Source organism: Embiotoca jacksoni, unplaced genomic scaffold (genome assembly GCF_022577435.1).
Source record: "Embiotoca jacksoni isolate LCO1_2020_lvr unplaced genomic scaffold, fEmbJac1.0.p SCAF_50, whole genome shotgun sequence".
In the NCBI taxonomy this organism is placed as follows: Eukaryota; Metazoa; Chordata; class Actinopteri; family Embiotocidae; genus Embiotoca; species Embiotoca jacksoni.
In genome coordinates, this window is record NW_027185404.1 from 1,285,106 (window position 1) to 1,302,500 (window position 17,395).

Genomic DNA, 17,395 nt, shown 5'->3' on the forward strand with positions numbered 1-17,395 from the left:
TGCTGTTGAGGATCTTTATTTATTTGATCGTTAACCAGACCGACTCCGAAGGAAGAAGTTGATTTAAAGTCTGAGAAGAATCTCCGGTGAGTGACGGATGCGTTGCTAACAGTTAGCCGTTGCTGCAGAGCTACAAAGGAGGACAGTTGTAAACAGTTGTTTAGTTGGGCTAAAGATATCTATCAGGAGAGAAGAGAACAATAACCAGCCGGAGATAAATATTAATTTGTTGTTGAATGTTATTTTACGTGGTTGATATCTGTGATTGTGGAGCTACATGTGACCGACGGGGCTAGCTAAGCGCTAGCTAAGCGCTGAGGGTTAATGCGTCGGGACCTGTTGAACCGAGCGGGAACGATGACGTCATGTTCTTGTTTTAGCGCCAGAAGTCAACGGTCAGATTGAGAACAGCTGTTGAGTGTGTTGCTTAGTAACGGTGGACGTTTAAATAATGTCTGTTAGGTATAAGTGATAGATGTCACTGAGACATGAGTACATGTGTGTGTGAAATATGTTGGTATGTTAATATTCACCATAGTGAATATTATATATATAGAATACTATATTTCTGGTCATTTACTGTTACACCAACAACAGAGTTTATAAATTACAGTACTGACATCATATTAAATTCTGCTGTATGCAGATTGTTTTTGTTTGTATGGATCTGTGATGGAGACAGCGATCCCCAGAAACCTCCACAGAGCGCTGGAGCTGAGTGACCCTGTGACCCCTGGTCATCTTTGGTCTTCTTGGATTCTCCTGCCGGAGCACCGACGAGCAGAAGATTGAGATCAGAGTTAGTCTGAGAGCCTCCAGACATAAACTACCGGGTAGTAGACTGGAAGACAAGAGACTGAAACTGACTGACTGTGGGAGAAATACCGGTATTGGGGTTATTACTTGAATTTGTTATTTTTCTGAGGGAAAGTTAGGAACCCTCTGAATCCTGTTGTGTGATTTTCTTCATATCTCACGGCTCATTCCTCCTCAGAGGAGGATTGAGTGGAAAATATTGCACTTATATCCGCCTTGCGTTTGCCTTTTCGCTGCCTTTCGGTGTTCGTGGTGACATCGCACTAATGAAAGCAACATCTGCATGGAGTACTGACAAGATGTGAAGGCAACAAACTCGGCGCCAGATGCCACGCTGAAGTGGATTAATGAATGTGGGTTGTCTCACAGCTTCATGCACTCATGGAGCGACTGTAGCTGCTGGTTACATCAAAGTGGGGTTTTTATTCAAGAGGTAGTGATGCTGTAGCGTGAAGAACAGCACAACGTCTCCACAACCACACAGCCACTGAGAACCAGCAAAAACTATTTTCTTTATGGAGACCCAGATTATGTAATTCTGACCAAAATAATAATTTTAATGTCTGCAAACTCAGCATATAATTTAGAAATGTTTCTTGCCTGGAGTTTTTGTTTCCATCACATTACATGTCATTTCCCTTTTACAAGCTCAGTGTGCTGCTTTCCCAGTGAACATCCTCTGTCATGTTTGACAAAAGAGACAATTATCTAATTGGCTGTTCTGAATGAGTGACACAGCCAATCACACGACAGTCTGTGGACAATTTATATTGAATGACAGGCGAAGGACTTTTCATCAATCCAGCACGCTTTGGCTAATTTTAGCACAATGAAGATGGGATGGAAAGAGACAGAATTATGATGCACAAAACATCATCAGATCATTTAATTATGTTATTGTTTCAATAATTGAATTTTAACCAATAATCAGCAGGATGCCACTGAAAACACCGCTCCGTGTGTGACGTCACCTCCCCACCCTCATGGTCATTATGGATGACAGTGTATATTTGTATCTGTCATCACAGTAACTCATTCAACAACCAACTGTGGTGTCAGAAGTCAAATAAAAGTAGACTTTAAATTGAGGTGTAGTTATTTCATTTTGTACTTTTTTAAATGTCTAATCATTTTTAAAGTTTAAGTCTGTGAGATTTGACTGCGAACCATGTGGACCAGCTTAATCTTATTCCAAAAATGTGTACTTTTGCATAAGTCTTTATTTGCTTTTTTGTCTAATACATTTAACTAAAACAATCTCCTATTTTCATCATCATCATCATAATGCCATGAGTTGTTTTATTTAACTGTGGGCACTGTTCTCAGTGCGTGTTTCTCCAGCATGTCTGTTGATTAGCAATAGAAACTGTAGAAAACTTAGCTGAAAAGTTTATTGTGCACAAATGCTTAAAGGTCTCTGTCTTTATTTTTTATAACAGCTGGTTGCAGATCTGTCTTGTCATTTTGACCAGTGTGTCATCTTTCCAATTGGATGGATGAAAGAGATAAAGCTTCCTTTCAGACGGCTGTAAAGTAAAGGCCAACATTATAGACTGAATGCTGTTATGGAAGAGAGAATGTGGAATAAAATGGAAACACATGAATGAAGGTTAAACAGATTTACTATAATGTTGTATCGAACTTTTACCCCCAGTAACCAAATTATTGTAGGAAAACGTGTGCTGAGCTTTTTCACCTCGTGAAAAACTCATTCTTGGCACCAACATTGCAGTTTGCTGCTCAATAGGTATCATCACTATATTTACTCACAAATAATTTAGATAAGAGATTTTAATGTCTTTAGCACTCCATGCAGTTTATGCTCAAGTCATAACAACAGACTAAGAACATGAATTAAGATATTTTTTTCCACACAAATCTATCCAGAGTCTATCGAAGTACAACCCCATTCCCCAAAAAGTTGTGATGCTGTGTAACGTAAATAAAAACATAATGTAATGATTTGCAAATCACATAAACCCATATTTTATTGAAAATAAACCCAGGACAACATATCACATGTTGAAACAAAGAAATTTGATTGTTTTATAAAAAAAAAAAAAAATATACTCGTGATGGCAGCAACACATCTCAAAAAAGTTGGGACAGAGTCATATTTACCACTGTGCTCCATCACTTTGTTTTTACAACACTGAAAACGTTTGTGAACTAAGGAGACCAGTTTCCGGAGTTTTGAAAGTGAAATGTGGTCCCATTCTTGCCTGATAGAGGATTTCAGCTGCTCAACCGTTCAGGGTCTCCTTTGTTGTATTTTTCATGTCCTGATGCTCCAGATGTTTTCAATGATTGACAGGTCTGGACTGCAGGAGGCCAGTTTATCAGCGGACTCTTCTACTAGAGAACCATGCTGTTGGAATACGTGTGAAACATACACTCTAAAGTATGTTTTAAAAATGTTTGTGATGAGATTTCAGATGATCCAGTGAGTTATATCTTCTTAAACATGGTAGAAACAGCTCATGACAACAAACACAGAAACACCTTTAGATTTAGTTGTTATTAAATATGTGAGAATAGATATATGAAGATGAGAATAGGCCACAGAGACTTCCTGCGCTGAGCTCAGTGTTTTTGTGGAGCTCCTCTGAGTGTGTGTGTGTGTGTGTGTGTGTGTGTGTGTGTTTGATTTGTGCTCGGACTACATACACTGACTTCATGTTTTTGCTCCCGTTCTCCAATTAATTACTTAGAGCTCATTCTGTGGCAGAACGTTTTAAACCCACCGTACCATGTGGAGTGAGTTTATATGTGGAGGGATTAATTACATTTGAATAGAGAGCTGCTTACTGTTTTCGGTACTAATAATTTAGAACAGGGTGGATCTGAGAATAAAGACCTTTCTGCTGTTGTGACTTCCCACATTTAGACCCGGAGGTTCATGTTTGAAGAGGGAACAGTGGCCTGCATGTTCTTTCTCCATGTTCCTTAACACGTTAGAACCTCTGACCTCAGAGCTGCTGTAATCACTCACCAATGACTTCCACACATTTAACAGAACATGCAGTAGAAGGCGGACAACGTGGCACGCAGGGTCACATTAACCTTGACCCTGAGAGTCTGCAGCTCGGTGACTCATTCCTCCCATCGTGCAGCGCTGTGGATCGGCCGTCTGGGGGAATCTCTTTAACGTCCGCACGGCCGATGATGATTGAGCAGCCCGATAACAGGAACCCTTCTTCCTTGTCGGCGGCGCTGCACAAGAAGGGGAGTCGGGAAGAAAGCGTTTCCCTCGTCAGGATATTTATCACAATCTGGCCGATCTGTTTTACGCTCAGGAGACTCCCAGACGGCCCCATAATAAACGCTTAGAGGCGATGAAATATTCATGCAGAGTTAAATATGGATCCTCGACTCGTCGCTGCGCATTAAACACCGTCAATACTGATCAGCGCTGACACTCTTCCTTCCTCCCACTCCACTCTCTCCCCCGGTAGATTCTCTGTCCGGTGCGCCGGCACATTTTGGAAAAGGTATGAAGGAGGACTCAGCCATGCAGAATGGATGGAGACGTCGGAGCGGCGAGGAGAGCTGCTCTGACATGTGTTTATGACGAGCCGAGCCGCAGTCAGATGTGTCAGCCTGCTTTTATCGACGTTAACTAACTAACCGTAAACAGAGATCGCTGCTCCGGCAGTGGAGGCTGTTTCTCTCCTCAGACACATCACGCAGCATGAGACTAAAGTCACATATAACACACACTGTGGCTTGCTCAGACACTTTTAGACATGCAGATTACAAATCAGTCCTTCATTGTATGTCCCACCAAGAGGAAACCATGTTGGAAGACCTTTACTCATGATACTCCATGAATCTGTGAAAATCATGGGAGGGACTAAATAGGTCAGCAGGCGTCCATCTGTCCATGTGTCTGTCCATCTGTTATGTACATCAGATGATGAGTGGATTCTGTGGAAGATTTTAAGGACAAACCGATGCAGGTCCATCAGATTTACAATTATGGGTCTCATCTTTCAAGCTGTAAGGCTCAAATTAAGATTTCAAAACGAGTGTTTGGATCACTTTTTTCTTCCTCACAAAGGAATTACAGAAATTAAAGGTGCCTAGAAACAAGTATCTGGTTGAAAATCATAGCTAAATGACTGCAGGTTTTTATTTTTTTTCATAACTACTGTTGTGGATGGTTTAGAGTTTATCTACAGTAACTACAGTCTGCCATTAACCAACCTTTTCATGTGAAAAACAGCTCAGTTTCAGTCCCACTGTCACTGAACAAACCTTTATCAGTCTGTTTCCCTTTGCTCAGTCATGACTTCATCCAGACACAGCTTCTGCCACAGACTGGATATAAAAGTGTTCGTAGCTTCCAGGTCTGTAAAATGGTTCCGATCCAGAAGTGTCTTAAGCTGCAATACCAGCGAGTGCCACTAGAGGTCGGCTCCAAAAAGCCTCCGGCTCCATAGACTCCCATTCAACTTCTCTCATCAAATCCAAAGTGAATAAAATGTGTCCATCAGTTATCTCGGTGTTGTTAGCTAAAGTCACTCCTTCTTATTAGTTTTCTGGAGGTCCATCTGAAAATAATCCCTCATTCATTACAAAAGAAGATTCAAGAAGACCTGTTTTGGGGGGGGGCATGTCTGTTTGATTGACAGGCCTGTGGTGCAGTCAGGTTACAGCTATCGGTGGGCGGGGGCGTAGTATCGTCAGGTTTCCAATCAGATCAGTTAGATCCACCGCTGGCTCCTCCCCCAGCTGATCCAAATATGGTCACTTCCTGCTCCAAACCGCTCCGAACTATCAAGATGGTGACGGACAGAATCTGAACTAGAGGCTTCATAACATTCACAAACCAACGATGACATCACTGATGGATGCCCCTTGTTTATAACTCATCCATCACTATTTTAGAGTTGTTTTTACAGAAATAGATAAACTGTTTTCACGCACAGCTCTTCCTCCCGTAGCCGTGGTTACCATGAGTGACTCCTCTGGAGTCGGCTTAGTGATGCTCCGTAGTGTTTGTGTGTCCAGCTGAGATGTTGTGAACCACAGCTGAGGAGTGGCTTCATCATGTGATGGTTAAATGGTGCACTCCCAGTATCTCACAGGTCAGCTCTCCGGGGATATCATCATCAGTGGGCGATTGAGTGTTTGAATTCATTAAAAGCAGCGACCGGCCACCGGAGCTCCAGCAGGGTGCCGGCTGGTTTCCCGCAGTGCAGTGCACTCATCTGGAAGCAGGAAGAAAACAAATAATGCCACAGGCCAAACAGCTGGGGACGGTGGGCTATGGGCGGAGACACAGGAGACCGCTGCGATGGGTCTGTTTGCACATGTAATAATCAATACAAGGCTGGTATTTAAAATAGCATCTGTTAAGTCAGCGTGTATGAAACGTTAGTTGTATGAATTACTTCTGGTCACCTTTGTTTTTTCCTGTGTATAATAACCAATTCATTCTTTGAGTTTCAGCAGCAGTTTCTTAAATCCATCTTTAAGTATTCAAGTGTACAGCCTGAACACACAAATCATCTGATAATAGTACGTTGGGGTATTTAAAGCAGAGGAAGAGAGAGCTACAGTATCTGTGCGATACAAACAAATGGCATTAATAAAGGACACTACAAAAAATACAACAGTGTAAATTATGAAATATTGGTCATTCATTCTTTCCAAAGAAATTCAATTTCTTTACCAATTATTGCATATGATCGTAATAAGTAAAATTGGTAATTATTGACACAAGTATTGGAAACACAGTAATGCGTTACAATGATCACCTGGATCTGGACCACAGACTGGATATAGAAGTGTTTGTAGCTTCCAGGTCTGAAAAATGGTTCCGATGCAGAAGTGCATTAAGCTGCAATACCACCAAGTGCCACTAGAGGTCGGTTCCAAAAAGCCTCCGGCTCCATAGACTCCCATTCAACTTCTCTCATCAAATCCAAAGTGAATAAAATGTGTCCATCAGTTATCTCGGTGTTGTTAGCTAAAGTCACTCCTTCTTATTAGTTTTCTGGAGGTCCATCTGAAAATAATCCCTCATTCATTAGAAAAGAAGATTCAAAAAGACCTGTTTCTGGGGGTGTGTCTGTTTGATTGACAGGCCTGTGGTGCAGTCAGGTTACAGCTATCGGTGGGCGGGGCGTAGTATCGTCAGGTTTCCAATCAGATCAGTGGGATCCACCGCTGGCTCCGCCCCCAGCTCGTCCAAATATGGTCACTTCCTGCTCCAAACCGCTCCGAACTAGCAAGATGGTGACGGACAGAATCTGAACTGGAGGATTCATAACGTTCACAAACCAACGATGACATCACTGATGGATGATGACATCACTGATGGTTGACGATTGTTAGAAATAGGCTGTAAGCGGTCTGTCATGCTCAACAACATACACACTATTCATCCGACCAGCCGTCCAACCATTCAGAGTTCAGTCAGCTGAGACTGATGAAGTCATTGGGTGAGTCATGAAAAGTTTCTCCCTCTAATCCTTGAGGTCCAGATGAACTGATTCAGCTTTGTGGTGCTTCCATATCGGCCTCTGACATGACTCAGTCACTGCTACGGTGTTTTGTCGAGACATCTCAACAGACTGAGTACACAAACCATCTACCAATTTAACACAGAGATAAACAAACTAGGAAAAGAGAAAGTATTCATTGATCAAGTAAACATAATGCATGAAAAATATTCTCAGTTTCACAGAAAAATATCTCATTAAAGAAGACTTCACAATCAGTTTTAAACAAACACTGCTCTGCTGGTGTCTCTGCTCTTCTTCTGTTACAACACTGAAGTGATTGATCGCTCTCTGAAAAGAGGAGTCCTTATTGAATATCACAGTAGACGATTATTTGTCAGAATTATGATGTTTATGCTTCAGTTGTGGTCCCGGTCAATTTCCCCAGCAAGGCTGACTTCACACACATCCTTCACACAACAGAGAGGAAGGAGGGGGGTGAGGGAGGGGTGGTGGTGGTGGTGGTGGGGGAGGGGGGGGGGGGGAATCGATAGTCGGTGTGATCCACGGTGAATGTCAGGGTGGGTGCTGTATTGAACTGTGCTTTTGTTCCCCTGTGTTTGTGAGAATATTCGTACGGTCTGACTGTGACGATGACAATGATGAAGGCTCAAAGACTGTTTGGATGCATTGTGAAGGACGAAAAGGACAAAGAAACAAGAAAGTCACTGCAATACAAATACTGCGTTTAATATGGAAAACAGAAGGACGGGGGAGGGGGAGGGTGTAGAGGGGGTCGGGGGGATGGAGAAGAGAAATGGATTTCATTAGAAGTGAACTGAGGACAGAAATACATCCCTGCAGCTTTCTTATCCTCTCTAATTATAACTACCTCTGACGAATGAATCAGGAGTCGTTGTTTTCTCAGTTACTGCGGGCAGATACGTATATATTTGAAGGTTCGCCCTCATGGGAGCAGCACCAGTTACTACGGGGCTAATTTTTCAATGTATTTGTTATTTGTTTTCCCTGCAGGTCTGATCCGGTTGCAGGAACTCATAAAAGCACCGTCCCGGTACAACATCCGGTTAAAGATCCGGCAGCTGCCCGCCGACACCAAGGACGCCAAGCCGCTGCTGAAGGAGATGAAGAGGGGGAAGGAGTTCCACATCATCTTCGACTGTGGCCACGAAATGGCTGCTGGGATCCTGAAGCAGGTGTGTTCACATGTTTGTGCGGCAGTGGACGCTTGTATGTCCTTCTGTGGTTGTTGAGGCATCGTCAGAGTCCTCGAAGCAGGAAGCAGCAGGAGACGGTGGGAATGAAACACACTTCACTCTGCTGCACTTCATGTTCACAGTTTCATGCGACACATTTTATACCGACAAAACATGAAATGATCTCTGATTATGTGCAGTCTGTTTCAGCCCATAGAGTTCAACACATATTGTATAGCTTGCCAAAAATGTATTTTTTTTTTTTTATCATACTGTTTATTTCAACACAATTTTAGATTTTGCCATCAACTTCCCATTGAGTTGATAATAGATGATTCTGTTCTCCACAATTTACATCCAGAGCTGGTGTTTAATGCCACCTTGGTCTCCACTGTGCCCTTTATACTGTAGAGTGAGGTGTGTGGAGGTTGGAGGCCAGATCAGTGTTCACCTCCCATCTGATTGTTCTGTCTGAAATACAACCTTTCCCTTCTGTAATCCTAACAACACATTTTATTGTAAGTAGATGGTTATTATATGAGCTTAACTACACTATAGTTACTGTAAACAGATATTATAGAGTCTTTTGAAACATCTCTGCTGGGTGTAGTATCACATGCAGCTTCTTAGAACCATCCAGTATGGTCGTATGCAGTAGGGAGGCTGTAGCTCAGTCAGTAGACTGGGTTGCACACTAATCGGAAGGTTGGTGGTTCAATCCCCAGCTCCTTCTGTCCACATGCCTAAGTGTCCTTGAGCAAGACACTGAACCCTAAAAAAAATTGCTCCCGATGGTGTACCATCGGTGTGTTGCAAGTCGCTTTGGATAAAAGGGTCAGCTAAATGAAATGTAATGTAATCCATTTGTCCCATTTCCACTTCAGTCCATCATCCCGCAATACTTTCTCTCCCTTAAACACTGACAATTATGTCTATTAAGATTTTCCCAAAGAGTGAATAAACTATAATACTAATAAGTGCTGCTAATAATTTACTCGTAAAAGTTATAAAATGGTTACCAAGAACAGTTTTTTGTCAAATTATATCTAAGCTATGACTCAATAATCTCATGATTCCAAAGAAACCAGCTGTTCACTGGTGATCACAAACTATTCATCTCATTTTATTGATGAAGAAATAACTATGGTCAATCTGTTATATTCTACATCATGAAATCTGGAGGCCTTTTTTTCTTCCTTTAATAGCAACAATTTCCACAGAAAACACTGGAAAACTATTGGATTATTCAAGATAATAATATTATATTTTATCTGCTCGTTCTCTCTCTGCTCTGAAAATGTCCGTTTTGCCACAGTTTCTCTGTTTTCTTAAAAACCTTCTTTCCACATCGACTCAGCAACAACTCTACCGATTGTTACAAAACTCGACCCAGATCATCTCCAGACTTTACTGATCTTAAGTTGGAGAGGAGATTTCGATACTTCAGTCCGTTAACAATTCTTCAGAAAGGTTTAAAATGTAGATGTCTTGCATCTCACCAAGGCTTCATGCAATTCTCACGAAACTTAACAAGCTAAATCTTTACGACAGTCTGTGAAAGAATCTCCTTTAGTGTCTGTAACGTTAGAGTATTTGTGATGGTGGAAATTGTATTTATAATTTTTTCCCTGCCAGACCATCGCTGCACACCAAAGATATTAACTTCTAATTCCAAATAAGTTAAAGTGGTCACAGCTGTTCATAAACGACATGTTGACTTTGTCTACAGATTCAAGTAATCAGGGAGTAAAACCTGTCCACATTCCCTGGAGGCGCTGCCAGTTCCCCAAAAATCCTTTCATTGGTATGGCTCATAAATGCTTTTGTAAGAATAAAGAATAATTCAGTACTTTTGCATTTTAGTAAAGAACTTTAAGGACCTAATTAAAGATGAACCCGTACCAGGACCAGACTGTATCTGTGTGGCACATTCAACATGTCAGCTGGTGTGACTGCCTCTAACGGATGGAGCATCGCTGCAGGTTCATTAACATCAGTGTCAGTGACTCACTCAGGGAGTCATTTAGTCTAGTTTACACTTCTGTTTTGGCAGAAGTGAAAATGGCAATCTTTGATATTTTTGTTTTTCAAATCTGTCTCTGACATGTGATGGTTGCCATGGAAACTTTTTGTATTTAAAATTTCTTCTATCCTTCGAGCAAAGGTTGTTGGTTTTGGCCTCACAGTAGTAATGATGGACTGAGGTTTAAAGGCCAGAGGGAAAAATGGGATCCAAAGCGTGCTCATCGTCAATTTCACATTTCTCCGTCTTGCATAATTAATAAAAAAAAAAAAAAAAAAAAAATCATTATCTTACCTTGTTACATCCTTGTCTCCTGGTCCCTGTCAGCCGCATCATATCTGTTCATTAAAATGAGCAGCAGAAGCTTTATGGGTTTGTTCATATTTTATATAGAGTCCTATTGTCATATATCTGTCGGCCTGTTGATGTTTTGTGGCTGCAGGTGGAATCAGACAAGTTTCAAACAACAGCAGACCTTAAACGCATGCTGTGGTGTCCCTGTAAACTTTAGATCCCTTATTAACGGTCCCATTTTTATACTCTGATATAGTTTTGCTGACAACCTCATGTCAAGATGTTGCAAGTGCATTTTAAATGTCTTTTACACAGAAATATGAGTTACAAATGCAGTTTAGCAAGAAAATGACAACAAAAAATAGGATTATCAGTATATCAAATAAACCTGTCCCTGATTTACAGAATATAAATATTAATGATATTTCTATTATTTCCATTGTTTTTAGGGCGTATCGCCCCGCCCCCTAAAAAAAGATCAAGATAAAGTGAGATGCCGTCCAGGAGTTTTCCTCTGGCTTCAGGGTTGCAGTAACTCAATTAACAAATTAACAAGCATTCATATTTCTCCTGCTTGCATGATTTATAAAATATTAAAGACAACAAGTTTCATCCGCAGCACTCTGTCACTCTCCCTGGGTTTTTAATCAATGCCGGAGTGGTAGATTGCTGGGGAAGGTCAAGGACGCCTTTCATTAATAATGTCAGAGAGAAGCCCTGCTAATGGGGAGTATCCTGGCCTGATATTCTCATTATATGGCACACCAATAAGTTACAGTTGGTACGTAGTCTTCATCAGCTTCAATCAATACCTCAAATAGTAGTGTAGAAAAAACAGGATGGCAACAAAACACTGACGTGAGGAGGCTGATGGAAATTTAGTTTCTGTGTTTCCCCTGCAGAGGTCGACTTGAGACGTGAGGCTCCGGGACAAATATTTATGTTACATTTAGGGTTCACACACATAACAAAAGAAAACATATTTAATACAATTAGTGATGGAAAATACAACTCAGAGTTGGATTGAACAGTCAGCAGAGATCATTCAGAGGTTGAGCTGTCACAAACACACAGACACACTCCTGATGCACACAGTGGCCAAACGGCAGCACTACAACATTCATCAGGTGATGCACACTGAACCAAAAGGTGTTTTCTCCGTACAGTCACCACAAAAGGAGCCGTGACTGTGACAAACCACATGAAATGACAAAAACTCTGAGTGCTCTTTTTAGCATTAACTGTGGTCCATAAAAAACACACCTCTGGAATTTGGATTGAATTTTGTAAATCAGTTTCTGAAATAAAAAACAAAAGTGATGAATTTGACTTTGACTGCAGCAATCTGTCACTCAACAGGATTTTTTTTTTTTTTTTACCCAAACGTGATATAAATATGCAATTTGCTGAAATCTGTACTTTGCATGACATTTTGTCTTTCCAACTTTCCCTGTTTTTAGTTTGAGTAGATGAATTTATTGTGTAGAAGAAACACAGATTATCAAAAGACTTGAGCATATGAAAGGAGAACATTATCTTAGACTGAAATCTGAAGGCGTCTTTAAGAGCGACATCACAATCAGGGAGTGATTTTTCTGTCCTGGTGATGTTTTGTAATAATGTTTTAAAATCTTTTAAAAAAAAAAAATTCCCATCAGGGACATAAAAAGTAGAAATATAGATATATAATCTCTGAGATGTGTTTGAATCCATGACTCATCTGTCATAGCAAGGTGAGGAGTTGGTACTCTGTGAGTCACCACAGAGGAGGCTGCTGCTCTGACAGGATGTTGGAGGCTTTCTCAAGGTCCCCCCCCCCCCATGATATCAGCAGCCATTACTGCTTTCTGTCTATTTAATCATCCTCTCCACACAGTCCACACAGTCCCAATCTGTGATTCATGTTAGTTCAGGGAGTCTCAGACTCTACCATACAGCACACACACACACACACACACACACACACACACACACACACACACACACACACACACACACACACACACACACACACACACACACACACACACACACACACACAGCCTGGATGATCACACAGAGGAAGGTGGTTCTACTTTAACATCTCAGGAGCATCGTTAGAGGTAATCAGTCGCTCAGTCAGATGATTACTGTTCAGGTAAATGCATGTTTGTGCCACATTTGTAGAGATTTTCTCAGGGAAACACAGTGCCCTTTGACCTTTGACCACCAAAATCCTATCAGTTCATCGTTGGTATCAAATGAATGTTTTTGCCAAGTTGGAAGAAATTCCCTCCAGGCACTCTTGAGATATCGTGGTCACAAGAACAGGACGGACGGACAACCTGAAAAAAAAAGACTTTGGCTATCGTTAACTTTTCATCTAATTAACATGGAGCTGCACCAAACTACACTTCCCTGTTTCTAACCCTTTCCTGGGGTTACTTCTCTATTGAACAAGATTCTCCATCTGTGCCCAGATTTAGTGCTGGTGTTCGTATAACATCATGTCCATGAACCACAGGTTTTCCCACCGATCCATTTCTATTTTGCTGCTTTCTTGGACCTGGCTTGTCGTATCGAACGTGTCCCAGACGTCCTTCTGTCCTGCCGTCTCTTTTGGCTCTTCGTTGGGGATCGGAAGGTGTTCCCGGCTCAGATGTGATACATAATCCATGCAGCACATTACGGGTCTACACAGGGTCTCCACACAGCTGGAGACGCTGGATTACCTCAACAGGGGGGCGTCGAGGGAGCCCCCTAATCAGATACCCCCCCCCCCCCCCCCCCCAGCAAAGCTGGCTCCTTCTAATATGAAGAGCCAGCAGTGTTACAGCCCACTGCTCCTGACTGTAGGCGAGGGTCGCAGCGTAGATCAGCCATGCCTTTAACATCAATCTCCTTGGAACCATAAAAGCCCATTGGGCCAATTTACCAACTAATCTTTTCTCATACAGTCTCTGGGACCTGCTGTATTCAGTTTTAAGACTCCAGAAGCTACAATTGGTTTAATAAATGAAAGAAAAGTCAGATATTGAACCAGGAGCTAAGAACCCAGGATGTGTCTGGACCGTGTATGAAATGTTTTCATGTCATCAGACAGGAAGAAGCAGCAGTAATGTAATCGCTGTATCAGACTGTAGTGGTGAAGAGGGAGTTGTGTTTACTGCTCGGCATCCCCACCCTCTCCGGTGGTCAGGAACTCTGGGTAACGACCAGAACAATAAGGTCCCTCAGGATGAGCTGCAGTGGTGAAACGTTGTCATGCACTCAGTGACAGATACTTACGTCTGTGGGGACGGCCCTGCTGTCAACATTACCGATTAATATATCATTTAATAAGACTATCCCAAGACAACAATGTTGAACTGGACAATTGTGTAAAACACTAGTTTATGTTCAATAAGTTAAAAATCCTGGTTTTGGTGAATAAAATCTCTCTCCAGCAGGACATGAACTCTCACCTGGTGCGAACCAGAACCCAGTTTCACTACAGCAGTGTGGTTCTGTTTCCCTCCGTCAGGTAACAGTTTGCAGTCGTTCCCTCCTGCTGCTCGTAGACCGATCCATTTTAACCAATCAGCATCGGCTGAAACCGGCCGGCACTCTTCCACCGCTGCAGCTATGCACTGAATCCACCAGAGTACAACGTATCTTTTAAACTGTTGTAATGAACGCCAGCAGCTGGACGAGGTGCTGAGCGTTTGGCGAATGTTTCCGGTCACTGTGCGTTAAGTTTTTTTTAATGCTGTGCTCGTCACTTTTACCAGCCGTCCAATCACAGTGAAGGAGGGGCGGAACAAACGTGGTTAACCACCAATGCTGGTCGCTGATTGGTCGCCCTTCAGAGTGGCTGTTCAAACACTGGTATGAGTCACCAGGCTGTATTCACAGAGAAGAAAACTGAAGCTGTGAGCCACAGTTAGCGCAGCCAGGCTACATGAACTCTGCTCTCCTGCATGTTAAGAATGCTACAAATACATCGACCACCTTACTTCCTGCTTTCTTACAAATGAGACATCCCACTTCCTGCATTGGCACTGGATGTAAATCACAATGTGCAGGTTTTCCCAACAAATAACTCCAACTGGGCTGCAGAAATATTTTAGGTTGTGAAATAATGCAAAAACAGAAACTCTCTGTACTCTTATTGATCAGTCTGGATCAGCGTCTGACACCTTCTCCAGTAAAGTCTGTTCCAAACAGAGACACCCGAAGCAACGTGTTACCGACCATGTTTGTATTCTCACACCTTTTAAATCAACAGTAACACACCTCACTGGCAGATTTATTATTTTAATTTATTTTGCTTGGTCCAGTTTAAATAAACAGCTCCTTCAAACAACTCCAACACTCGCCTCTTGTTATTGCAGGAGGAACCTTATATATGTTTGCTAATGATCCAAATGTTCAACATCTACAGAAGCGTATAATCTCCTGTGCTGTATTTCCCTCTAAATGATGTGACGGCGCTCCGTCTCCTGCTTTATTTGGCTGTTTGTCTTTTTGGTGGGTGTTTGTTTCTTATCTCTGAGCCTGCGGCTGCAGCAGTGGAGCAGAATATATGCCTCTTCACATTACATGGTTATACAGCTGCTGGTTCAGCCACACAAACAGACACATGCATGCGTGTGTGTGTGTGTGTGTGTGTGTGTATGTGTGTGTGTGTGTGTGTGTGCAGAATATGATAAAATATTGCATCTGCCTCCGTATTCATGTATAAATCTCTGTCTCTGCCTCCTTCTGTCACTCTCGTCCTCAGGCTCTCGCCATGGGGATGATGACGGAGTATTATCACTACATCTTCACCACACTGGTAAGTAGAGAAAGAGGCTGTGCTGCACACTCGCTCCCTCATCGGGTCTGTAACATATTCCCATCAAGATTAGTTGCATTCCCCGAAAAAAAAATGACACAGCGCTGCTCTTCAATCTTCATTTTCTCATCTATTCTGTTTTTATTTTTTTCCTCGGATCATTCTTTTTTCCCCGTTTCACGTTATCCAGCGCCAAAGAAAATAATAACATTGTACGATGTCACATCAAGATAACTTTTATTATTTTCTTTTACAATAGTGCTTCAAAGAATTTTAGAAATGTATTTATTTCTTCATAAATTTGACCTAAAACTTCATCAGGATTTTACACTAGTCCTAGAATAAACCGAACACAATTAAACAAATGAGATATAAATATTACACTGATCCAATATTAGATGTCTGTCGGTGGTAAAAGTCTGTGACCTCTTTGTGCAGAATAACTGCAACTAAACATTTGTGGTAACTGTTGATCTCCTGAACATCAGCTTGGAGGAGTTTCATCTTCAGCGCTGGATGTTGGATGTTGGCGGAGTTCCTCACATGAACTGCTGCTTCAGGTTCTTCCACAACTTTTTTTGGGGATTAATTCAGTACTTTGACTTGGTCGTTTCAGAACGTCAACTTTATTCTCCTTCACTGTTCTTTAGCAGAACGATTATGTGCTTTGGGTCGTTGTCTGGCGGCACTTTGTGTTGAGATTAGGAGACGTTTGATGTCCAGAGATTTTCCTTTTGGAACTTACTGGTGTAACTCAGAATTTATGGTCCCATCAATGATGGAAGCTGTCCGGGCCCAGAAGCACCAAAGCAGGCCCAAACCGTGAAACGACCTCCACCGTGTTTCACAGGTTGGATACGTTTCTGATGCTGGGAAGCAGCATTTTCCTTCCTCCAGATATAACGCTTCTTATTTCAATCACAATCCTCCAACAGACTTCTGTTTTTTTTCATGTGATCTTTGACAAACTGCTGACAGAACAGTGGCTTTCTGCTGAGTACACTGTTGTTGTTTAGTGTTTTCCTGATGGTGGATTCATGAATATTAACATGAACCAGTGTGAGAGAGGCGTTTAGCTGCTGAGAAGTTACCCTGCTTCCTTCGTGACCTTGCAGACTATCAGACTGTTCAGAATCCAGGAAAATCTGATTTCTTTCTCAGATCTTCAGGACAGACTGTGACTATTATTTGCAAGTGAACAGATCAGATTTTGAGTGTCCAGACACCACCAACCTGTCTGCATGGGTTGCTATGGTAACAACATATGCTGGTTATGTAGCTTTCCAACACGGAAATGGCAGTAGACAGTTTATTTCGTCTTCTGTCTGTGGATTGTTGTTCTTGTTGTCCTCCAGAGCATCGAAACCTCCACTCTCTGATAGCTCAGCTAGCGTTAGCACAGATTCTGTCTCTGTCTCTCTGAAGATGACGTCGTCACCGTGTGTCGCGTTGCGAGTGACGCAAGAAATCTGATGTGAGCCGGTGGAGCGTCCGGACTGAGACACATCTGTAGAAATCTGTTTAGAATCTCGTTTCAATCCTCCAAATGTGGTTCGGATCCGGATTGCAGAAATTGCATTTCATGTGTAAAAAACCCATATTCAGACTTTCAAAAATCAATCCGGACATGACAGGAATTGGATTTGAGCTGCAGTCTGAACGAAGACTTCCACTCCTTTCTTTTGGAGTGATCTCTGCTGGTCGACCACTCTCGAAGAGGGGAACGACGCGCTTCAATTTCCTCCATTTGTTCACAATCTGTCTTTAAATTGTAAAGTGTTCACAGACTTTTAAGCACCAT

The 17,395-nt window shown here is 42.0% G+C and overlaps 1 protein-coding gene across 3 annotated transcripts in view; it reads left to right on the plus strand.

The window, feature by feature from the left end:
• Positions 1-17,395, plus strand: part of grik2 (glutamate receptor, ionotropic, kainate 2) — a 269,550-nt gene that overhangs the window by 101,849 nt on the left and 150,306 nt on the right. For all 3 annotated transcript variants that reach the window (XM_069171981.1, XM_069171980.1, XM_069171982.1), the window contains exons 5-6: positions 8,301-8,482; positions 15,541-15,594. In XM_069171981.1, coding sequence (XP_069028082.1) covers positions 8,301-8,482; positions 15,541-15,594 — 236 coding nt within the window. The remainder of the gene's footprint in view (positions 1-8,300; positions 8,483-15,540; positions 15,595-17,395) is intronic.